At 43.3% G+C, this 23,787-nt stretch overlaps 1 protein-coding gene across 2 annotated transcripts in view; it reads right to left on the bottom strand.

Moving 5' to 3' along the window:
* The window catches only part of CSMD1 (CUB and Sushi multiple domains 1), a 1,947,613-nt gene that overhangs the window by 709,776 nt on the left and 1,214,050 nt on the right, over positions 1–23,787 (bottom strand). For both annotated transcript variants that reach the window (XM_059156007.1, XM_059156008.1), the window contains exon 6: positions 17,656–17,768. In XM_059156007.1, the coding sequence (XP_059011990.1) occupies positions 17,656–17,768 (113 nt within the window). The remainder of the gene's footprint in view (positions 1–17,655; positions 17,769–23,787) is intronic.

Here is a 23,787-nt window from a genome sequence, read left to right as displayed (position 1 = left end):
ACCGCTTCAAAACACTCTTCTCGCACACACTGGACAAACACAACAGAGGTGGTAAGTTTCACTGGATTTACATTTTTTTATTATTTTAGCTCTCCATCGTAACTGCCCTTTCAAAAGCTTTCAGACATGATCTTAACGATTTCCATAGCATGCTTGCTTCACTCCGCACATTAAACACTGTGATAATCCAAGTGGGGTTTTCCAAGAAACATGGACACAGAAAGTTTTAAAAATAAACTTAAGTGAAATAATTGATCATTCCTAATAAAAATAATAATCCTATCACCTATTTTGCAATCAGGATTTAATCTGTGGGAAGCCTGAGTTGACTAAGGTCATCCTAGGCGGGGAGCCATGCGTTTGAAGTATAAGACCTCTCCTCTACCTCCAGTACGAGTCCACACGTTGGCTCTGCTGAATGAAGCTCTCCTCTCTCTGTCAAACACAAAGATTTCAGTTTGGAATATTGATTTTGGATCATCCTGCATACAGCAGTTTTCCCAAACTATTGCAAGCAGCTTTCTTCTTTCAGAGGTGTTAGGTCTGCAGGTGGCAATTTTCTGTTACTAGTCTCCCCCCGAATACGGGTTTCAGTCACTGTCCTCCACATGGAAGCAACTGAAACTGAGGAAATTGCGGTACTTGCCCATCTACTGGGTGGCAGCAAGGCTTTCCTACACGCTGGTGTTAAACGGGATATCAAAGACTGGTCCAGGCAATCTGGTAAATTACAATAATAATAACAATAATAATCCACACTGTTTCTTTCCCAGTATTATTCTTTCTCTCTTAATCACTGGGAAATAGTATATACCCCCCGCTTTTTTTGTTGTTTACTTCTGAAAAAGCAGCAAGAAAACTCATTGACATTGAAGAATAAATGGCAGTTCTTACTGTTTGTGACGATTCTGCACTGTAAGCCAGGATGTCCCAGCCAGACTTAGTCCTTCGTGTGAGGTGTTCAGACATTCAGAATTGGTAGGAGAACCATCCTGAGAAGGGTCCTATTGGAGCAGCCCTCCCAGTCTTGCTGTGAACCGAAAATGGTCTATGGCAGCACCATCCATAGAGATAAAATAGGGGACACAAAGGTGACCACGTATGTAATGTGAAATTTTCTAGTGCACACATTTAAAAAAACTAAACACATAAAGAAAGTGATAGAAGATACCGTCCTCACATAAGACATCTCACAGTGCTCGTCCCCTACTGCCTTTAGACCTGGTGTATTTTACGTCCGCAGCTCATCTCCATCTACGAGGTCGGCAGTGCCTGCATCCCACAGCTCACCCTGAAGGAGGCATTGATAGTACAAGGCAGTCCGAGTCAAGAGCCACGTCACTGGGATGGGAAAAAGAGCAGGTTCTATGGGAGTTCTCAGAAGTGGGGGGCTGCAGGGTAGAGGACTCGGGGGACACTGTGAGTCACAGGTAGCATGGAGAGGGGAGGGTTTCCCATAGGGAAACTGTGGGGAAGACAGGAGGAGGGGGAGAAGGCACTGGGATTTGAGGCAGAGGTGCAGAGACAAGCTTATGGACTTGGGATGTCGGTTCCACTGCACACGGTGGAGAAGAGAGGCAAAGCGAACCAAGCAACACCCAGAGGCGTCTACGGGCACAAGGGAATGGAGGAGGGAGGGGCAGAGCGCTCCCACCTTGAGCGCCACTGGGGCAAGGCTCTGGAAGGCCGGGGCTGCCCCGGTAAGGGGACAGAAGCAGGGAAGTAGGGCAGAACCCTACTCAAGCCCCCGGTTACGCAGTAGGAGGGAAAGGCCGGGCAAAGAAGGTAAAGGAGGTGGGAGTCAGGGAGACGGGGTTTGGCGGTTCCGAGGCTGCGGACAGCGAAGCCGGGTGCCTGGGAAGAGCTTCGGCCAGGCATCCTTCCAGGAGGCTTGACACAGAGGCATCAGGAAGACGGTATCACCGGAGGCCTCACATGGCTCGGTGCTCTAACCCACACTCCTTGTTCATCATTTGACTGTCACGTCTCCCGACAGATGTGATCGCAGTTTGACCCAGTAGATCAGCAAATGCAATGTGATTCGGTTCCGGTCAGTTTACACTTTCAGTAGGCAGACTTCTTTCTCTTAAATGCATTCAGAGACTTTAGGACCAACTTGGTAAAACCTGACTCACTCAGTGCAGTCAGAGAGTACAGATAGGTAACTTCCAGCGTAATAAAAATAAGGATTTTCTAAACTGCCGAGTAGGACAGGCACATTGTGCCAAATTTCTGTTCTCTGAATGGATGGTCATGTTTAGAAAGAGCAGTGTGACCTAGAGTAGTTGAATATATTTGTGCCAACACCATGATCCTTTCTCTGACCTACTCCAGGCCCAGTGTCCTCTCTCTCCAAGGTCAAACCCTGTTCAGGTATCCTTCAGCAACCTCTAACGACCTCAATTATAAATTTCAGGTTCTTTTTAATGTCAGTCACATGCTGGCCAGCACATCCTTTTCCATTATTATCTTCCACAAATGTCAAATGTAATTCAAGTTTTTCCAAGTACTCTTGATTTCTTTTCTTCTCTCAAATTGCCCTTTCAAGCTGGGTTTCCCCTTCTCTTCCCAGCTTCACCCCGGCACATTCTTATCTCCTTCACGCTTCTGCCTGCTCTACCGATATATCCCTATCAGAGATCCTGACCTTCTATCGATCATTCGCCTCTCTGTATCTATCATCTTTCAATTAAATGTGTCTCCTCCCGTCCAACATTAACTGAAAGCAGCAGTTCTGACCCTGAAATTCCTACAGATATAATTCTTAACCCGCAATCTAGTTGTAGCCTCTGGGATTTCATACAAACAGGAAGTTCACAAAAATGTATGTTAAATCGGGTATGTATGAACTCTAAGTCCATAATCTGTATTAAATTTTCAATAGGGAATCTGACCTAAATACATATTGAGAGCTACTAATTAGATTATAAACTCCTGAAGTCAGAGACAGTGAGTTATTTTTATACCCCATGCTTACACGATATATATTTACAAAATTGGTATTTATCACGTGACAGGTAAGGATTTTTTTAAATGTATATTATGTTTGAGTTACCAAGTTAAATTAGATTTTAAATGAATGTTATCAATTAAATACCACATTTATTTATAGTTATGGTAGCAACTAATACAGGTTTAAGGTTAATACTGGCATTCGTTTATGTAACCTATTTTATAAACTTTGGTCTCAATATTTGGAATTACATGAAGACTACTTAGAATTAAAAAAGAGATATTACTCAGAGCAAAGAAAAGAACATTCTCAAAAACAATTTGAGAAAATACTGATCTTTGTACCTTTGTGTTAAATGTTGAATTAACCAATATAAGCTGTGATGTCTTAAATCATTCTAAAGACTAAAAGTTAAAATAATGGTGATAGAAAGTTTGTAGGACTACAGAGAATGATTTCAAAATATTAAGAAGGTGGGGCACCTGGGTGGCTCAGTCGGTTAAGTGTCAGACTTAATTTTGGCTCAGGTCATGATCTCAGGGTCCTGGGATGGAGCCCCACGTCGGGCTCTCTGCTCAACAGGGAGCCTGCTCCCCCCCCACCCCGCCTGCCTCTCTGACTATATGTGTTCTATCTCTCTGTCAAATACATAAGTAAAATCTTTAAAAATAATAATTTTTTTTAAAAAGCTCCCAGCTCTTACTAGTACATAGCCAAGGCTGCTCATGGATGAATTAAGGACAGTGGGATATACTGGTCCTCACAACCATCTCAACTTGTAGACAACAGAAGTAAGAGAGACCTCTAAGGTTAACTTGGTTGAGGTTTTTAAATTAAGTCAATTATTCATGGGCCAGAGATAAATACTGGAATTTTCTGGAAAAAGGTATCAGTGAAAAGGATGTTGCCTATGTATGCATCTGTAATCGTTTTTGTGAAATAGAAAAAAAACTGCTCTACTTATCTGGGCAGTCTTACCGTAAAGGGAACAAGACGTGTCAGCACAATCGGCTTACCATGAGGACGAACATGATAACTCAGCTTTGAAAAAAGGCCACTTGGTCTATATTTGTCCAACTTCAATTCTGATTCTTTCTTTTTATCTTTATCTACCCCCCTAGCTTTACTGAGGCATAACTGACAAAAACTCTATATTTAAGTGTAAAACTTGCTGTTCTGAAACATGTGTGCCTTGTGACATAACCATCACCTTCAGACCGGAGCACATAACCACCACCCGTCAGACTGTGGAATCACAGGCATGCAGGGCCAGAAGTGCCCGTCCAGTGCACAAGGGTGTTATGGGGCACAGAGGTAGTGGCGCACTCCCTGGAGGCCGTCTGAGCTTCCCTGTAAATGTCACAGCTTCCACTCCTGCTTCTATGGTGGTGCAGGTAGCAGAGCACCTGCCTATCCTTCCGTCTACCCTCAGAGTCACCACTCTGGGCTAGCCTCTCGTGGGGCACTTGTGAAGGGTCAGAAGGAGAGAGATTTAGAGAACTCCTGATATAAGTGACTCAACTTTTTCCCTGTGAAGAGTTACTTTTGATTTTCTGAATTTGTCCTGACTGCCCCCGGTAGCACACATTACGTGTAGAGGCAGTGACTTCCAGTTGTGACTTCCAGAGACTTCCAGTTGGGGAGGGGTGACCCCAAGGCCACACAAAATTGTGAGAGCCCAGGGGGCTCTGTATCCCCGCCATCTCCCTGCATGGGTCACCAAGCACAGAGCACGGCACCGGCGAAAGCAATCAGATCTGTGCCACATTAGAATGAGGACTTTGGGCAGCTTCTCCATCGGCGCGCCATGAGGTTCCTGCAGGAGCGTGGCTAGCACGGTGAAGACATGACCAAGCAGCCATCTGAAGGGGCTGAGAGAGCTGCTCAAGGCCACAGTGCTCTTCAGACTCCATGGGTCAGTGTCTTTCCACTATGCTACCATCTTAATGAATGCAGAGCAGAAGATCTGTTTCTGGGGCTTTTGATTTGTTGAGGCACTGAACCATCCATTCAGCCAACAGGGACTGAATGCTGTGTGTGACGATCACTCTGTCCCGGGAAACCTTGGTGGCTCAATCAGTAAAAAGTGTCTGCCTTCAGCTCAGGTCATGCTCCCAGGGTCCTAGGATCAAGTCCAGCATGGGGCTTCCTGCTCAGCAGGGAGCCTGCTTCCCCCTCTGCCTGCTACTCCCTCTGCTTGTGCTCTCTCTCCGACAAATAAATAAATAAAATCTTAAAAAAAAAAAAAAAAATCACTGCCCAGTGATGGAGACACCAGAGAATGTGTCTGCTCTGAAAACATAACACAAAACACAAACTAGGTATAGCAACATCGCGAGCAAATGTGGGATATGTATCTTAAAAGAAAAGTTGAACTCAGAAACTGTAGACACCAGAAAGGTGGTTTCCAGGGGCTGGAGGTGGGGGAAATCATGAGCAGTCGGTGGAAGGGTCCAGCCCTCGTCATAAGATGAAAACGTCGGAGGCTCTAATGGGTACCCTGGCGACTACAGCTGAACACAGTTCATCGTACAGCTGAAATTTGCTAAGAGAGGAGAACCTAAATGTTTTCATCAAAATTTTTTTAAAAAGGCAAGTATGTGAGGTTATGGATGTGTGTTCTTTAGCTTGCGGGAGGAGATCCTTTCGTACTGTGCGAAGAGATCATCCGAAAGCACACTTTAAATGTTGATGATTTTGTCAACCGTACCTCAGTGAAGCTCACCACAAAAGTGGTAAGAAAAGGCTAAAGGCTGTACAGGTACATACGGATGCATGGCTGGTGCTGGCTCCGGAGTCCGGGAAGGCTTTTTCAGAGAGAAAAAATGATAAAGACCGAGAGGCCGCAGTTTGTGGTGGGCGGGAATGGCCAGGCATGGGGGACGACAGGTCCAGGGGCACTCGGTGCGCGGGGTGTCTGGAATGTGGATGAAAAGATGAGTCTGAAGTGGGCGGCCAGAGCGTTGTCCCTGGGAGCTTCGGTGTCTGCTCAGCAGCTTGTGCATGACGGGAGCTACCGCCGCACTGACCCGGGAACTCCGCGCCACCAGGTATGAACCCCCCAGGCTTGGGAAGTATAAGGGCTTTTATAACATGAGAAGATTAGGTATGGAAGTCTTTTAAACATTTTGGAAGTAAAAAACAAAACAAAACTAAACAAACAAAGCAAAATAAAACAAAACAACAAACAAAGAAAAAAAATGCAGCCAAAGAAAGTTACCACTGGATTACAATGAAGAGTGGGTGACTTAGAAACACGTATTAACCTAAGTATTCACAAGCCTCGATGTATATTTCTCTAGAAAGAAGGACATCTATGCTTGTTTTGCTACATATTTTTAGAGAACTTAATAGCATGTTCAATGAAGAGTCACATACAGCTCTTACAACCATATTCAGGCATGATATTTAAAAATATTTTTAGCTCATAGTATAGCAGGCACAAATCAACCAGAGCAGAAGCTGCTGGCTCCCCTACCTCCGGGCAGCTGTGAAGGTCTAGATATTAAATATTTAAGGAATTTTGTGAGTTACCACTGAGGCATTTTGCAGGAGAGCCCAGTGCACGCAGGGTGCGGGGCATTCAGGAGGCCATTCAGATAAATAGGTTGTGGCTATTTGTCATCTCATGCAGATAATTCATAAGTCAACATTTTAACAATAAACATGGTCAGATAAGCTGAATTGCAGCCCAATATATGTCTGGTAAAAACTAAGCCCCTATTACTTTCAAGGCAAATTCTAAAATATCTATAGGATAAGAGAACTCTATCCTCCATATATTATATACCCTTCAATTAATTCCCTCTATATCCAGGGATTAATGCATTGTGCACAAGTCATGGTCAGAAGTAAACTTCGGGGTGCCTGGGGGCTCAGTTGGTTAAGCCACTGCCTTTCGCTCGGGTCATGATCCCGGAGTCCTGGAATCGAGTCCCGCATGGGGCTCCCAGATCTGCGGGGAGTCTGCTTCTTCTTCCTCTGAACCACTCCTCTCTCATGCTTTCTCTCTCTCAAATAAATAAGTAAAATCTTAAAAAAAAAAAAAAAAAAAAAAAAAAAAAAAAAAAGAAAAGAAAAGAAAAGGAAATTTCCCATCCTCATGGAGGGGAATATACAGCCTTTCCAATGGTAAAGATCATGGTGGTCAGCTGTGCAAAGACGCTGGCTAGAGCCTCATGAACCCTTGGAGACCATCTCTGGGGCTGCCTGCCCGGCGGAAGGGACCCTCGGAGAAACGTGCTGGGAGCTGTTGTGGTCAAGAAAGGCTTTTCAGAGGAGCAGCAGAGCTAGATGTGCGGTGCCCTGAAGCGATGTGCGCACAAACGAACCCACCGGCGACCCAACACTCACCATCTTGAGCGGCTTACCGTACGCATCCTCCCACTACATGCTGTTTCCAACCCACTTAAACTCACATCTGCACCCGTGCTGAGGGCTGCGTAGACTCTGACGTCTGCCCCAGCCTTCCGCAAGCGGCGTGAGGCTGCCCTGCAACTCGGCAGTCACCTGGAGTACCGAGGCTCACCACCTCGTCCCGGATGGCCAGGACGTGGACTGAGCCACTGCTCTGCTGTTCAGCTGAGGAACCCACCCCAGACGATGACAAGAACAAGCGGTGTGGCTTCCAAAGCCGACTGGCTTCCCGGGGCTCTGAGCGAGCCGGCATGGCCCTTGGGCACCCTACAGCCCCTCCTGGTAAGCGCTCTGGGGAAGGGGTTGCGCAGCAGCTCTGGGGAGAAGCCACACTAGGAGGCTCCGCTCTCCAGGTAAACAAACGCTGACGCCCTGGCTTGACGCCTCCCGGCGGGCAGTGTAGACTGTGCTGTCTCAGCTTCCAGGGCGTTTGTTACCTGCGAGAGGTGGTGTGTGCATTTGGCAAAACCCTAAACACGGTCCTCAAATCTGACTGACCACACTGCCAGCGCGACAGTGAAGGCTTGAAGGATGAGTGCGGTGAGGGGTTTGTTCAACGGAAAGCCAGAACAATGTGTCTTGACATCACCTAAGCAGAAACCGTAGGAAGACAATTCACCAAGGGGATAATAACCCTGGTAAGCCTTTATAGTCTCCAAGTGTAAGAACCAAGCATCAGGGGCGCCTGGGTGGCTCAGTGGGTTAAGCCTCTGCCTTCGGCTCAGGTCATGATCTCAGGGTCCCCAGATTGAGCCCCACATCGGGCTCTCTGCTCGGCAGGGAGCCTGCTTCTTCCTCTCTCTCTGCCTGCCTCTCTGCATGCTTGTGATTTCTGTCTGTCAAATAAATACATAAAATCTTTAAACAACAAAAAAAAAAAAATTGAGCATCAACCGGCTGTTGCCATTTATTAGTCTGTTGTAAACCAGGGTGATGCAGTGAGTGACGTTGGCTTCCAGTTTTCCAGGGCAAACCACATTTTGAAGTTTAGAAAAAGAGAGTTTTTATTTTAAGTGGTTTTATATATGAGGACTAGGATTTATCATGGGCTAATATTTCCAACATAACCTTAAAATAAATTGGTGCATGAAAATGCATAGATTTAAATCAAAAGTCTGGAATGAACTCAAAAGTTCATTTACCCCATTAGGGCTTCCCCGAGGTGAGAACTGTATTAATTGAACATCTCTGAGGAATAAAAGTGCATATTTTCCTTAGGAAATACATTACTTTATTTAAACATTAGTAAGAAATCACCCTCAATGCCTAGTCAAAATAATTACTACTGAAGTTTAAGCCCATTCTCTTCGTTCTGTCCTTAGTAGATATCAAACAGTGGTTCGGAATGGATTTTTACATTGAGGATTTTTTTTTTTAAGATTTTATTTATTTATTTGACAGAGATTACAAGTAGGCAGAGAGAGAGAAAGAGAAGGAAGCAGACTCCCTGCCAAACAGAGAGCCCAATACGGGGCTCGATCCCAGGATCCTAGGATCATGACCCAAGCCGAAGACAGAGGCTTAACCCACTGAGCCACCCAGGCACCCCACATTGAGGATTTTTTAATACAAGGAGACACACACCAAATTGTACCTGTTTTATGTATCCCCTTTTACAAGATACATGGGGCATGTCTAAGAGATTGTTGTTAGACATCTAGCGCAAGACCACACTGTTAAGTAGGTAAAAGTTTTTGGCTAAATGGCAGTTTGGACAAAGGAGAGCAGTAAAGGTGCCTCTCACTTGAGCCAGGACAAAGCCCCTCTGGGAAGGTCAGCTTAACTAATCACTTTGGCGCAGGTGTGCCCTCAGCGTTGTAGACCAGAAAGCGTAATTCTCTAGTACTGTAGCAGGATGTGGCCAGGTAACCAAGGTTAGAGGTAAGAAGGAAGAGCCACCATGATCACTTATTAATTTACAATGGATGCCACAACTCATCACAGGGACAGAATATTAATATATGGAAGTGCATTTTCTGCAGGAAATCTCAATGTGTTCAAAATGGAAATCAGACATTCTGAAGTCTTGCCTTATATGTAAACCTGGCGTAGCCCCACCAACACCCTCGGAAGTCCCTATGGGATTTTGCACCAGCGCATCTCTGTGCTTTGTCACCTCCCGTCTCCCTGTTCTTCTTCTGCCCCTCCCGTCCCCGTGGCTTTCTCTGTGCGATTTGCTCATGGATCCTCTTGACCTTCATAAGCCGTTCAGATCTCAGGGAGGTGCCCCTCCCTCAGAAGGGCCTTTCATGACTGAAGTTTTCCAGCTGTACTTGGCACGTGCTATTTTTTCAATGTGTTTGATCAATTCTCTCATCTTCTCTGGAATGTCCACTCCCTGGGAGAAGAGGCCTCCCCTTCATCGTCCACTACGGTAACTGGAGGGGCGGTGGCACCCGGCGGCATGGCAGGACCATTGGATGAATGTGCTGATTCAGCCCGTCCATGCCTGTGTCCCCGGGACGGAGCCAGGCTGCTCACAGACCACAGTTGCGGAGCGCGGGAATGCACGTCACCGGGCTTTGCATTACGATCTTGTCTAGCTCCTGGGTCACTGGGCTTTGAAGACGTTTCCAAGACTTTCCCCACCAAACAAACACACACACTTCTGGTGGACACTTTCTTTCTCAAATATATTAGTTCATCAAATTTGATTTGGCTAAGCCTTTGACGGAAGGGCATTTGATCCCTCTAGGGCCAATTTATATACCTCAGCAACATTTTCCCCTTCTTTAAATATGGTGGTCTGGGGACGATCTTTGTTCCCATGATCAGTGTTTTAGAACGTTCCAGTACATGGCCCACATTTCTGAGAAATCCCTGGGTGCTCCCTGCCAGCTAACAAAGGGGAACCTACCAGTGGTGCTGTTGATAAAACTGTATACGCTGTTCTCCGTCTTCATCTTCTCAAACACTCTGGCGATCTTTATTGTTTGCTCATGGTGCAGCTAAGTTTCCACGGCTAGCATAAAATCCTTCCCAGAGCCAGCCGCCCCTCTCCAGCTTTACTTCTCATTGCTGTCCGACTCCCTTCACACTTCAATACTGAACCATCACTACGTGCAGGAGCCTGAACACACCGTGCGTGTCCTGCTTCTCCAGGTCTGCTCGCCCTTTTTTCTTGGAATCCTCTCCTGCCTCTTTCCTGGCTACCGAACGCAGCCCAGGCAGCCTCTCCTCCGGGAAACCTCCCACAAATGCCCTCCGCTCCCTGCCCAGTCAGCTGACGTGCAGCTTTCTAATTCCAGGGCATTTTGTGCATGACGTCACCCACACTGTACGGGACTTGTCAGTTTACGGGTCTCCCCTGACCTCTGTGCTGGCATTGGGCTGAAACAGGACTTGTCCTGTTGGATTCCATGTTCCTGGCACACTGTGGGCCACACAGCAGACACCCAGTAAGGGAAATGGAGAGAAAGGATTTCCAAATGACTCAAGGGGGCACCCAACGCATGGTCATTGTGCTGGCGACATCGAGGTGGCATCCAGTGCACGGTCGCTGTACTCGGGGCAGGGGAGTAGGATAGACGGAAAGGGTAAACCGGGATGTAAGAGATGAAGCAGCTGGGAAGGGAAAGCCATGCCAAGAAGTTGCAGGAAGTCTGAGGAAGTCATACAATCCCGCACAAGCCCTCACTGGATGTTTTAAGCTAAGTCTGTAAAACGCATCAGCAGATTAACACAGGTATGTTCCCCAAGTTCATGAGACGCAGGCGATCCCATTCTGGGCACCCTGTTAGATGCTTCAGAGGTATTCTCTTTTTGATCTCCGCCTCTGTGCACAGGTGATGATGGTTCTTTCCCCCCATATACAGAACAGCAACAGGCTTTGCTCTAGCAACGCTTCCTATCTAGCGTGACTCCTCTCCATTCACCCATTCCTCGCTGGACTGAGAACAGGGAATTCGACCTCCAATCCCCGTTCCCTCTCTGCCATGCCCGGCAGGGGCAGGACTCACACGGTGGACCGCCTGTCTGCAAAGTGGCACCCTCAGTTCCCAGGGAGCCTTTCTGATAGTCCAGGACGCTCTGGGCTATGCTGTGAAGCTGTTCCCTCGCTCCTCTTTAGCTTTTTGCTGGATCGACCCTCTGCTTTCATGTTGTCCCTTAGTTACACACACACAGACACACACACACACACATTCACTTCCCATGAATATATTTACTCAGTCAGTTATCCAAGGCTTCAAGCTCCAGATTCATTATTTCTGCCAACCCCTCCCCATCATTATGGCACCTGTTCCCCCAGTGGTCTGCCAGTTTTCTGCTTGGAACAGATCAACCTGAGAAAGCAGATTAAGTTGCTACTCACTTATAGCTGCCCTGAAGTATTGCTTTCTTCACTGGGATTTCTGTTTTACAAAAATAAATCACTGCTCCCCAAAGAAAGATGTTGTGATTGGAAATAGTAGAAGCCGTGCAGCAAGAAAATTGCAAAAATAGGGTTGGAAAGGATGACGTTGAAAAGAAAAAAATGGAGAGTTCTGTTTACGCCCTGACGCGGCCATCTACAAGCTATGTGGCGTGGGGTACCAGCCCTGCGATCCCCCCCGACCTCGTGTGCGGGATGTAGCTTCTAATTTGGACAATAATTAGCAACATGACAGTGAGTAGGCGCTCTCTAGGTATTTTTGCCTGATCTTATTTGTAAAAAAAAAGTTCTGAAGAACTTGCCATCCTCTTGGAAAGGAGCTGTTCTGAGCATTTTTAAAAAAACAATTTTTAAGTTTAAGTATTATACACACACACACACACAGCAGGATACTCTTTTAGTAATAAGCATGCACTCAATAATTAATTTTTAGATTCCTAAATTGTATATGTATATATAGTCCTGAATTATTATTTATATTGTATTATATTTATTTTTAAAAGATTTACTTATCTATTTGAGAGACAATCTCAAGCTGACTTTGTGCTGAGTGCAGCACCCAACATGGGGCTTGATCTCACAACCCCGAGATCGTGACCTGAGCCAAAACTAAGAGTCAGATGCTGAACTGACTGAGACCCCCAGGCGTCCCTATATTATTACATCTGCGCGGACAGTGCACTGTGGTGCTTCTGTGTCTGGTTCCTCTCACTCGGTGTTACGCTGATGAGATTCACTCTTGAGGGGTGTACAGTCAGCTTGCCCTTTTTCATTTTTCTTTAGTATTCCCTTGTATAAACATGTATAATTTCCTGATCTGATCCACTGCTGATGGACACTTTGGTTAATTCCAGAGGCATCATGTTGATAACTCTGAATGAAGTGTCTGAGTTCAGTCTTCATATAAGCCGTTCATTGCACAGATGCACTCACTTCCGACAAGCTCAGATGTGGAGTGTAGACACTGGGTTCTAGAGAATGCCTTGGTTCAGCTTCACCGTGAAACAGTCTTCGAGAGAATGGTGCACCAGTTCTGCCGAAAGCATCTGCCCATTTTTGAAATTTTAAAATATCTCTTAAAACTTGCAATATGAAGCTGAGTTAGTTAATTTGGGCTGGGCACGTACCAGGCACAAAGAAGGACTACAGACGGGTAACAAATGCTCTCACACTCTGGTGTGGCCTGGAGAGCCCTTGTTACTCTGGTGATTTTCTTAGCTATCTGCAAGGATTCTGTGAGGTCAATGTTATTCTGACTTTGTAGAGTAAGACAGCAAGGGACACGAGGCAGAAAGTACTTGACAATAGAGAGCAGGCCAAGATTCAGCAGCCTGGAACACAGAGACTGGCATCTTTTTTGAATTTTTAAAGGACCAGCATTGGCACTTTGCAAGAATCTTTGGTTCCAAGAGAAGCTAACTTACATGTTTAGGGAAAGTGGTTGTGTATCTGTGATTTGAGTGAAGTTATATTTATTAAAAGCAGTTTCTCTGTTAGAGGTTTAGAAGTTTTCAGAATTTTTTAGAGGTGATAAGATTAGAGGTTGCTAACTTGTTTTGATTTAAACTTGATGTGTCCCTACCTATCCGAAAAGTCCCCTCAGAAGAGCAGCGCCCGTCCACGTCATGCAAGTGAGTGAGAGCGTCGCCTACAGGGCATCTCACTACTTCTGCCCACCAGCTGTCCTTGGCGTCTGGGGGGAGTAGGAGCAGCTCATTTGGTTTCCTTTTTTTCTTCAGCATATATTAATTGAGAACGTTTTGGGTTCTAGATTACGGCCTTTACTACTATTTGCAGAGCTTCTGTTCTAAAGGGAGAGACAGACATACACACCAGTGCTAGGATAGACCATGTCTATCATCTCTTAGGTAGAGCTTCTGCGATTGTGTCTCAGGGAGCACTGGGGAATGGGCGAGCGTACATGTCATCCAAATTTGAATTAATCTGAAAAGATGAAGCTCCCAATTTTCCAAGATACATTTTAACAACACGAAAGCCTTATTTTATATCAAGTCTCCATTTAACTAAAAACTAAAATTAGTCATTATATAGAAGTATCACTTAAAGAGAAAGCTAATTATTTGTGTCAACCCAACATTTTAAAATCCATTGTCAGGTTTTCCTTTGATTTATGAGACAGGTGCTCTCTATATAAACTGCAGTTTTATTACAAACACTTAAAATGACTTATCAGTTTCAGAAATCAATAGGAATTGCATTTTGTAAAAATTGTATTTTTATACACAGCCAGGTAGACATATGTAAGACTGCAGCTCAACACACATTGTTACTTAATAGCGAAGATGCATTTGTGCTTCAGTATTAATATATCTTTAAAAAAATCTATCTTGTAGACATCAAAAATGTCTAAATGACTGATGGTGCTAACAAGGCACTTATTTAATTATAATTAATGATGGCGGCAACATATAAAGAATGGGCTCAATTTTCAGCTGATTTAAAGATATAATGTGTCCTACATAAATCTGTCATTTCCACAAGAACCTAATATATATATATATATATATATATATACACACACACACACACACAAGATATTGCAAATAAATCCAGTGACTTTTATTGCATTTGCCACTCCTTTGTTCACGATGCTATTTTGATAGTGAATATATTTTGGGAAGAGCGGCCACAGAGCCGGCTTACTTGTCAGTCAAGCACACTACTACTTTTGGCATAATTTGATGGCATGATTGAAGAGATAAAAGCCAAAGAACACAGTGTGCAATTCAAAGAATAAAAGGACTTAGACATGAAAGTCGAAAACACATTTTATAGTGGTGGTTGATTATTTGACCCAGAAGAGCACCACGTTAAAAAGAAGATATTCTTTGTTTTTAGAAGTTATAATATTCTTCATAGGCATGGTACTCTTGAACAAAAAAGCACTCTGTCATCAGAAGCTACCACTGGAAGACTCTGTCAGTGGCTTAGAACCCCATGGGGTTTTACAGGGATCCCACCTAGTCTGGAATCATATTCTTACTCCAAGGAACACTGATGAAGTCTTTATAGATCCTTAACCATGACCACAAGTATAAATGCGACTGCAATTGTTTCAAAGGCAGCAAGCCCAGACACATGTGTTTCTCAGAAGGTGCCCCCTCCTCCACTGACTGAGCTAAGATTCAGATTCTTCGACAGAATACAGGGATAGATAGTCAAATAGCATCTGGCAAACACCATGGGAATTTTCACTGTAACTATGGTTGTTTTTCTCGTTGGTTTTCTGGACTGCTCTTCTACCATGCTTTCCTGTTTTTCGTTTGTGTGGGTAACCACAACCTTGTTTTGTTTTGTTGCAACAAAAGTACAGTACAGATGTCAATAGGGAATGAAGAGAAGACGTCAGTGAAAAATCCGTTTTTCCCTGTGTGTCGGGAAGGTTCTCATTGGCCTGCGGCATGAAAACCATGAACGCTCCTGGTTGCAAAGTCATGCAGAGATGGTCAAGGGGGAGGCTGATGGGGGACAGTGAGAGGGAACCCAACGCATTCACACACACGCATATATTTGAATAATTATATTTTATATATACATATATGTGTGTATATATATATATTTCTCAATGGCTAATATGTCTAAACTATTCGAATTTTCTGTCAACCAGAATGTTACTTATATCCGCCAATTTGGATTGTCTTCAAGTTTTTTTTTTTTCCTCTCTTCCAGTCACTGGTACAGACGCCAAATTCACTGATCAGGTTGGAGGACTGACACCTAGAATTTTTTCCTGCAGTTCAATGCCAATATATTAATCAATATCAGGACCTTTGAAGATCAACCACCGTTTAGAAAGGACTCTCTATTGATCTACCTGCCTACCTACTGGTCAGTCACTTTGCCTTCGGAATATTAATTTATGATTGTTCTATATTGGAGATAGATGTATCAGTGAATGGGGATTGATACAGACCCAGCTCAGGGGGATTTCCCTACAAGACCTCATGGAGTACTTCACAGCCCACCTACCGTGTCCCTGTGTGACGTCCCCTCCCCCAGCATGTGTTCGTCCACATCGTATGTACATATCACGTATGTCACAGGCACCCCGTTAGGACTGCAGATACAGTTTATGGTCTTAAACGATAAAGGCAAATAGAAGCAGGTCTGAAAAAGGAGCTCAGCTTTGTCTAGATTCCAGGACAAGAAACCAATTGGTATGACTCCTGTAAAACTTGGAAGGCAGTCTATTTGCAGTCCAAGTGGATAAAATAAGGAACTTTCTGGCACATCCGCAGATAATGTGAGATGGGCAGTGCTCCTGATGATGCACCAGATGCATTTTGGCGAAACAAAATTGGCCCTGCGTTCTAAAGTCAGGCCCATTCTGTGAAGGTTGGCGAGCCCCAGGGAGCAGGTGCAAACAAAGTCTGCTCACCTCCACGTGTGCCCCTCAGCACCATCTGTATTTAATTTCCTGCAAATTACTCTTAGTTTTCTACTTCTTGCCCAAAAAGATACATTGAAGGCATTATGGGATTTGAATTGTGCTTTAGAAGGACACATTCAGACCATTTGCTAGAACATTACTAAAATCTCCCAAAGTGGCTGACATGACTTTGGTTTCCATCCTGCCTTTCATGGGGGTTGTTTGCAAACTGTTTTTCTGACCAATGAGATTCTGGACATGGGGGTTATTATAATTTCCTCATTTCGGGGTCCTGGCGTGCGCACAGTGAGTGCTTAAGGAATGTGCTCTAAACTGAACTCTCGACATTCTCACGGTCATGATTTGGGGGAAGATGAGAGGTTTCCTGGGAGCACATCTTGCTTTCTGACACAGTAATACTATTGTTCCTTGCAAATGCAAAGTGGACTGTTTTCAGTGGATCTCCTAATAAATTGAATACTTTTTATGGTATTGATAAGGATTATTAATTCTTAAAAACATATGGGTGGGGCACCTGCGTGGCTCAGCCAGTTAAGGGTCCGAATCTTGATTTCGGATCAGGTCATGATCTCAGGGTCCTAGAAAGGAGCCCCAAGTCCTCCATGGGGGATTCTGATTCCGCTCTCAGCGGGGAGTCTGCTTCAGGATTGTGTCTCCTCCTCCCTGCCCTGGTCTCTCTCTTTCTCCCTCTCTCTCTCTCTTTCTAAAATAAGTAAATAATCTTAAAACATACGTGCAATGACACAATACTATCCAGGTATAAACACTAAAAATTTGATGCAAAGAGGAAGTTTCAAAATCAGACCTGCATGTCAGTGACTACAGACTCCATTTCTCTCAGCTCCAAAAAAAATCTCATGTTTTTCTTTTGATATTCACTTACCTGTAAATTATTAAAGCAGGTAGCCGGATTTATGTACTGTGGATATATTTTACATCTGGAAGCAGTAGGATGATACACTTATGCATGTTCATGTAACCTATATGCTGTACCAGTTTTAATGAGTGGGTCAAGAAAACAGCCAGCCGGCTACGGATATTTTCTGGTTAGCTGTATATGAGTTAAAATGAATGAATAAGAAAATTGCAGTAAGATGATAATGAAACCCTGTATTCATCTTAACATGTTTCCAATGGAAAATATTTTGTTTTGAGTGTTTATTTGTTTATTGTTCAGTTTATTTTTTTTCACTTGATTAAGTGTTTTTTGTTGTATTAAACCATGTATGTTGCAGCTTAACAATAAAAAGAAACTTATTGATAAAAACTCAGTAATAATTAAAGCAAAACAAGAAAATACATGATATATTGTCAAAGTAATAAAGCTTTACTGAGAAATTGTTAGGAGTATCTGCAGAATTTCCAGTTAATTGTGCATAAAAGAGCTAGGGGGTATTTTTAAGCTTCTATCTCTTGCTCTATCTCTAACAAGAGAATCTTAAAGTTTGAGGGTAAAAAGACCAAAATATCTTTTTTTAAATATAGAAAATGGGGCATTCTTACCTTGAAACTGTGCATTAAATCCTTTGCGCCGATGGTTACTATCAGATGTAAAATGGAGTCGTAACCAATTCTTGCTACTTATAACGGGAGAAGGGAGGTTCATGCCAGTCAACCTGGAAGACAGAACCAGAAAAAAATCTCCCTTGTAAACCAACCGAGCAAATGTCCTATAGCAAACCCATGTTAACAACTGACTACTGATGGTCGTTATTTGAGATCATTGTGGAGCTGCACCGAAACTTTGAAAAGACCCAGTTTCATGTGTGTCCACCCATCGGTGCTGGGTTTACCCTTGATGGAGGGAAGGCTTTCGCCAACACTTGACATGTGTATTCTTCCTTATTAATGACGGATCCATGAGAAGGTATTCTTTGGATCACTTGCTCCTTTTCATCAGGACCTCAATCATAACGAATTATAAAAAAGACAAGAAATGGGCAAATGGTAACACCGTGCTTTTCGCTCTTTGGACGCTTCATGATTCGGTTTCACCGTTAGTGCCCTCAGATCCGCTGTTTATCACACTGGACAGCATCCCGTATTTCTAGGGGCCCATCCACAGTTCACAGCACAGGCCTCTCCTACCCGCGGGAAGAAGTGCGGCACATAGGGAAGTGGTGACAAGCACTGTCAGAGAGATTTGAAATGAAATAAAATTATGTTTGGGGAAAGCAGTATATTAAACACAACTCAATCTTCCAAAATCAGACGCAATCCATCTCTGGCTAAGCTGTTTAAGCTCCTCATCCTGCTTGACAGCGTGTGCTTTAGTTGTCAGGAAAAAAGCGAGAAATTTACTTCCTGCTGAAAACCTGCATCATTAGGAAGTGAAAGTCGTCCCAGGTGATAAAAGTTCCCCCTGTGAACTCCGCGGCAGCGTCCGTTTGGGCCGATGGCAGAGGGATCCCTGGATTCAGGTGCTCAGGGAGGCGGCTGCATGCGGCTGCCTTGCCGGAGCTCTTTGAACCTCCACCTGCCAGTCTGTAAACTGGACCCGAACGTATCCCCAGCAAGGGGTTATAGAAATGGTTTTGATACATGTATAAATGTCCCTGATGCACATTTTAAATGTCATCAATGGCTCTGCATTGTGTAATTATTTTGCCAAATCTGTTTTCAAAATGACTTGTATTATTAGTGCGGGTGATCAGAAAAGGTTTAAGCAATTGCTTGTTACTGAAACCAGTGCTGCCCTTTGTGGGCTGCCCCTTGGACCCTGGAGCTTCTTGGTCAGCTGGAAACTGTATTCTGTGCGCCAGATTTACCAGGCACGGGTGGTGTGTGGAGTGTTTCCCTTCTTACTCCATTAACTGGAGGAAAACCAGCATCAAATGAAATATGGAGGCAAGCTTTCTGATGTCGGGGTGTTCAATTTAAACTCTCAGGTTTGAAAATGTGCAGTATGCATTTACAGTTAAAAGCAAACCTTGACTGTAACCAATTGCAACAGTGTCTATGTCACTGTTTGAAATAATCGTCTGTTAGAGGAAATGCACAACTCAGATCTGCCGATTTGCTTGGGTTTATGTAGCTCTGACTGCTGAAGTCAGATAGAGCTGCTTCCAGGAAACATTTCATTATTTTGATATTTTGTTTGAAGGCTCCCACCCCCTCTCACCTGTTTCCCTTGGGGAGTTGATGCTACAGATTCTCTTGGAAATAGGCTATCTCTTTGCCTAATACTGGCAAGGACCAGAAAATAACTAACGTCTGGATTCAAAAACCCAGAATCTATCCAGCTTACCTACATATACTTACTGAAAGTTTCATAACTGAATTCCGTGTTTATTTGTTATGGATCTTACAGTATTTTTTTTTTCTTCATTAGGTTCTTTTTGAATGGTTCTGATCTCAGAACCTGGGTCTGATTGCATTTCAGTGGTGTGTCAACGTGAGCAATGCACGGAAATAAACCCCTTCTTCGCTTCCCACGCGTTCCACATTCCAAACCCGCACCCCCAATGCCAGCTCTGTGTTAACCGACACCCTTCATCTGCAAAGGGCCAGGCACACATATTTTATGGTTTACTCATCGCACGGTTTCTGCTGCAGCTGTCAGCGCTGCTGCTGGAGTTCAGAGGCAGCCACAGAGCGGGGAAGGTTAGGTTCCAACAGTAGTCCACTGACAGACACTTGCTTTTCATGCTATTTTCCTGAGAAACGTAATGTTACTCTTTCTTTTCTCTCTCTTCAAATTTATATTTTAAATTCTAGTTAGCTAACATACGGTGCGATATTAGTTTTGGGTGTACAATATAGTGATTCAGCACTTTCGTGTATCACCCAGTGCTCATCACGGCAGGGGCACGCCTTCATCCCCTGCGCCTGAGACCCCTGTCCCCCACCTGTCTCCCCTCTGGTCCCATCAGTTTGCTCTTTGCAGTTAAGAGTCTGTTTCTTGGTTTGCTCTCCAACACTCTCTCTTCCTTCCCCTTTGCTCATCTGTTTTGTATTTTATATCACACATATGAGTGAAATCACCCCAAAGTTTATAGCAGCATTATCTACTCAGACAAACTACTGGCTACAGGGAAGAACCCCAACAATCTGTCAACTGATGAGCAGAGAAAGATGTGTGTGTGTGTGTGTGTGTGTGTGTGTGTGTGTGTGTGAGATGGAATATTACTGAGCCATAAAAGAGAATGAAATCTTGCTATTACAGTGACATGGATGGAACTAGAGAGTATTATGCTAAGTGAAATTAAGTCAGTCAGAGAAAGATAATTGTTACTTTTTGTTGATGGTTTTTCAGACATTGAACAGTATAAAAACTGTATAGGTGAGATTTGGCTGATGGACCACAGTCTGCTGACCCTTGCTTGGATAGATATAAGGCGATTTGTAAAAATACTGAGCAGATAGATAATTAGATGATGTGTATCAAGGTCATGTAAATAGCTTCGAAAAAATAGCTTCTTTCTGTATAGATTCATTTTACACAGAATCAAATGTGAGGATTTTTAATAATTATATAATTCATTGCCCATGGTTAGAGCCATACAAATGAGTCACACTCCAGAAAGGATTAATATGCATGGGTTTCTGAATCTGTCCGTGGAAAATAACAAATACTCACATCCTCTTTCTTTGGGGTGTTGAGTTGGTGGTTGTTCTATAGCAGACATATTTTTGGGAATTGTGAGATTTTTGGTTCTCTTCCACAGGCCTGTGCTAATCTTAAAAGCTGCCATTTAACAGTAAACTTACATTATAAAGTCAATTGTTCGATCATTGCACACGAATTTAAAGGAAGTTGACTAACAGACAAGCCAGTGGATGTTACAATAGATTTACCAAGATGGTTAGATGGGTTAGAGAAGATTGAGAAGCAAATAATTTAGAAGTAAAGAATTCAATTGATGCCAACCTCTGTGGCATCAGAAAGGCACCCAAAGGTGCCCACATCTTAATCTCTAGAGCCCGTGACTACATCACCTTACGTGGAAAAAGGGGACTTCAAAGACGGGATAAAGTTACAGACAAAGGAGAGACTATCCTGCATTGTGGGGGAGCCCAACGCCATCGCCAACATGTCTACAACGGAAGAGGGAAACGGAAGAAGAGGGCCACGGAGAAGAAGGAACCTACCCAGGAGGTCGGGGGGGTGCATGTGAGAGCTGTAACCATGGTGGTGGACCCTGCAGATGAAGAATCCATGAGCCAAAGAATGTGAGTGACCTTACAAAGCTGCAAAAGGAAAAGGCAAACATGCATCTCCCCTGGAGCCTTGAGGAGGAACACAGCCCTCCTGACCCCTTGATTTTATTCCAGCAGAGCCTCTGTGAGATTTATAACCCATACAACCATAAGATAATAAATTTGTGTTGGTTTAAGTCACCATGTTTGTGTCAACTTGTTACGACCACAATGGAAAACAACCCTTTGAATATATATATACTAAATATATATATATATTTATATATATATATATATAAATATATATATATAATAATAATATAATATATATAATATAATATATATACTATATAATAATAAATATATATACTAAATGTTTCATTCTAAAGCAGTCCAGAAAGAGAAGAAATTCAGTACACAATGTCATCCCTCTAATCTCAGTTTAACACTGTAAAATTATCAGTGACTTAGCATGCATCATCATTGGCTTTTGTTTCTTAAAAGTCTTCCTTAGTTCTTAGCTCTAGGTCTTCAAAGTCTGCTGGATTTGGTTTTCAAATTGACATACACAGTGAGCATAAGATACAAAGCAGAAACATTTTTCAGAAAGGATTTAATAATGACATATATCAACACATGCCTTTGCCTATTAGCTGAGGGTATCTAACGTACTCTTACTTTTTTAAAAAATACTAAACATGTGAAAACACAGGAAAGTAATCTGGAGAAATCAGGGGATTCAAATATATTTGGACTTAAAAAAATTAAGGACACCTCAACGTGATCTGTCAGGAAAGAGTCTTTCTGAGGGAATGTTAGATGCATTTCATTTCTGGAACATCTCAAACTAGGTCAAAAAACCCATAAAACTTCACAGTGAGAATACTGAGTGGTCCCTTTAGACATGGCTAAAGGAATTGATAGTTCTCACTCTTCCCCCCAAGATTGCCATATTAGGCAATCTAATCCACTGGCAAACTCATTTCTTTCAAAGATTCAACAAGGTTTTGCTCCTGCCAACAGTAAAAATAGATGTAGGACCCACAGGGTACTTAAAGCAAAGACGACCTTCTTTGAGCCAAAATAGAACTGACCAGACTGTTCCACTTTCTCCAAATAGTTTTACCATAAATTTCAGGGTTTTATTTATAATCCATCCACAACTTCCGCTCCCACCTAACCTCCCTCAGCCCCACACTTCCCCAGTATAAAATGAGGGGTTTGAGACGTTGTTCTTCTCAAATATTACAGCCTTGTGTCTGTGACTCATTCATTTTACTTATGTAACTTGAAAAACATGGAGTCAATTTATCGAGATAATTTTCCAAAACGCATTTGGAAATGCTAAAGTTCTTGAGAGAGCTCTGTCTGAGCACTTCTTTGACATTAAGCCAGATTTCTTATGTCTTTAGAAAACCATCATATAAATTGCTGGGAGTTTCTCTGTAGTTAAACGTCTTTAACTGTGATGACTAAGACACCAGAAAGCACTAATACCATCAACACAGACTGTAAATCACCCACCTTCCCTAAGGAGCCTGAAGAATTTCATAAAGCTCTTCACTTGGAAGAGCTGATTGCTTGTCACCCAGAGAAAGTCATTACACCCAGAGAAGTCCTTACATTTTCCTGTGCTCTCATGGACAGTAACCAACATGATTCAGAGGGTGGTGTTCCATTTATCTCTGTTTTATGAAAAGTAAACGGGAGAATCTGATACAAAAAGGGTTCCTGAAATGTCATGTTTCTGATTGAGTGTTATTTGTGTTACTAGGAAACACCATTGTCTTATGAATATATATTGAGTTCAGACTGCTATTCTAAGCTTTATTTCAGACTTTGATGAAAGAAACAATGGAAGTTAAAGGTAGTTCTTCAAATGGGAGTTCACGGAAAGAGGAGAGGCAGAAGTCTGTGCGTGTGTGTGCGCACACATAAATATACGTATACACAGAAACACGCGTAACACAATAGTTCTATTGTTGGGGCCGATGCCACGTTAAAACCTGTTAAACCCCTAGGGCCTGCCTGGGCCTGCTGAGCCAGAGGGACTCCATGTTGCGTAGGTAGCCGTTTTGATGTTTAATAAATGCCTCAGCAGTTAGTGATATCGGTTCCGGGTAACTGTTGCTAAAACACACACCTAAAATAAGGCCAGACAGGTAAAAAGACATGCAATTAGCCAAATCCATACACATAGAGGTCTGCAGTTGTGCCCTATAAAAACTAGCCTGTGAGACCAAGGGAGGTCGCTCTCTTCGGAGGCGGCGCTGGCCCGTCAGTCCGACTTCTAATGCTTGGCATAGAATAAAGCTTTATATAACATTCACTTTGTCTCTGTCTCGTTCCTTTGATAATGGACCCAACGATGTATGTATTTACAAAGATTTCTAGAAATTGATCCCAAAAGTTTTATACCCACACATCTACCCTTTGGGAGAAACAAACAAACAAACAAAAAAACCACCCATGCATAGCCTCTTTAAAATCATGCCA

The sequence above is a fragment of the Mustela lutreola genome, chromosome 18, assembly GCF_030435805.1.
Source record: "Mustela lutreola isolate mMusLut2 chromosome 18, mMusLut2.pri, whole genome shotgun sequence".
Taxonomy (NCBI): domain Eukaryota; kingdom Metazoa; phylum Chordata; class Mammalia; order Carnivora; family Mustelidae; genus Mustela; species Mustela lutreola.
Note: the sequence above shows the minus strand (reverse complement) of the source record. Positions and strands in the feature narration are given on the sequence as shown.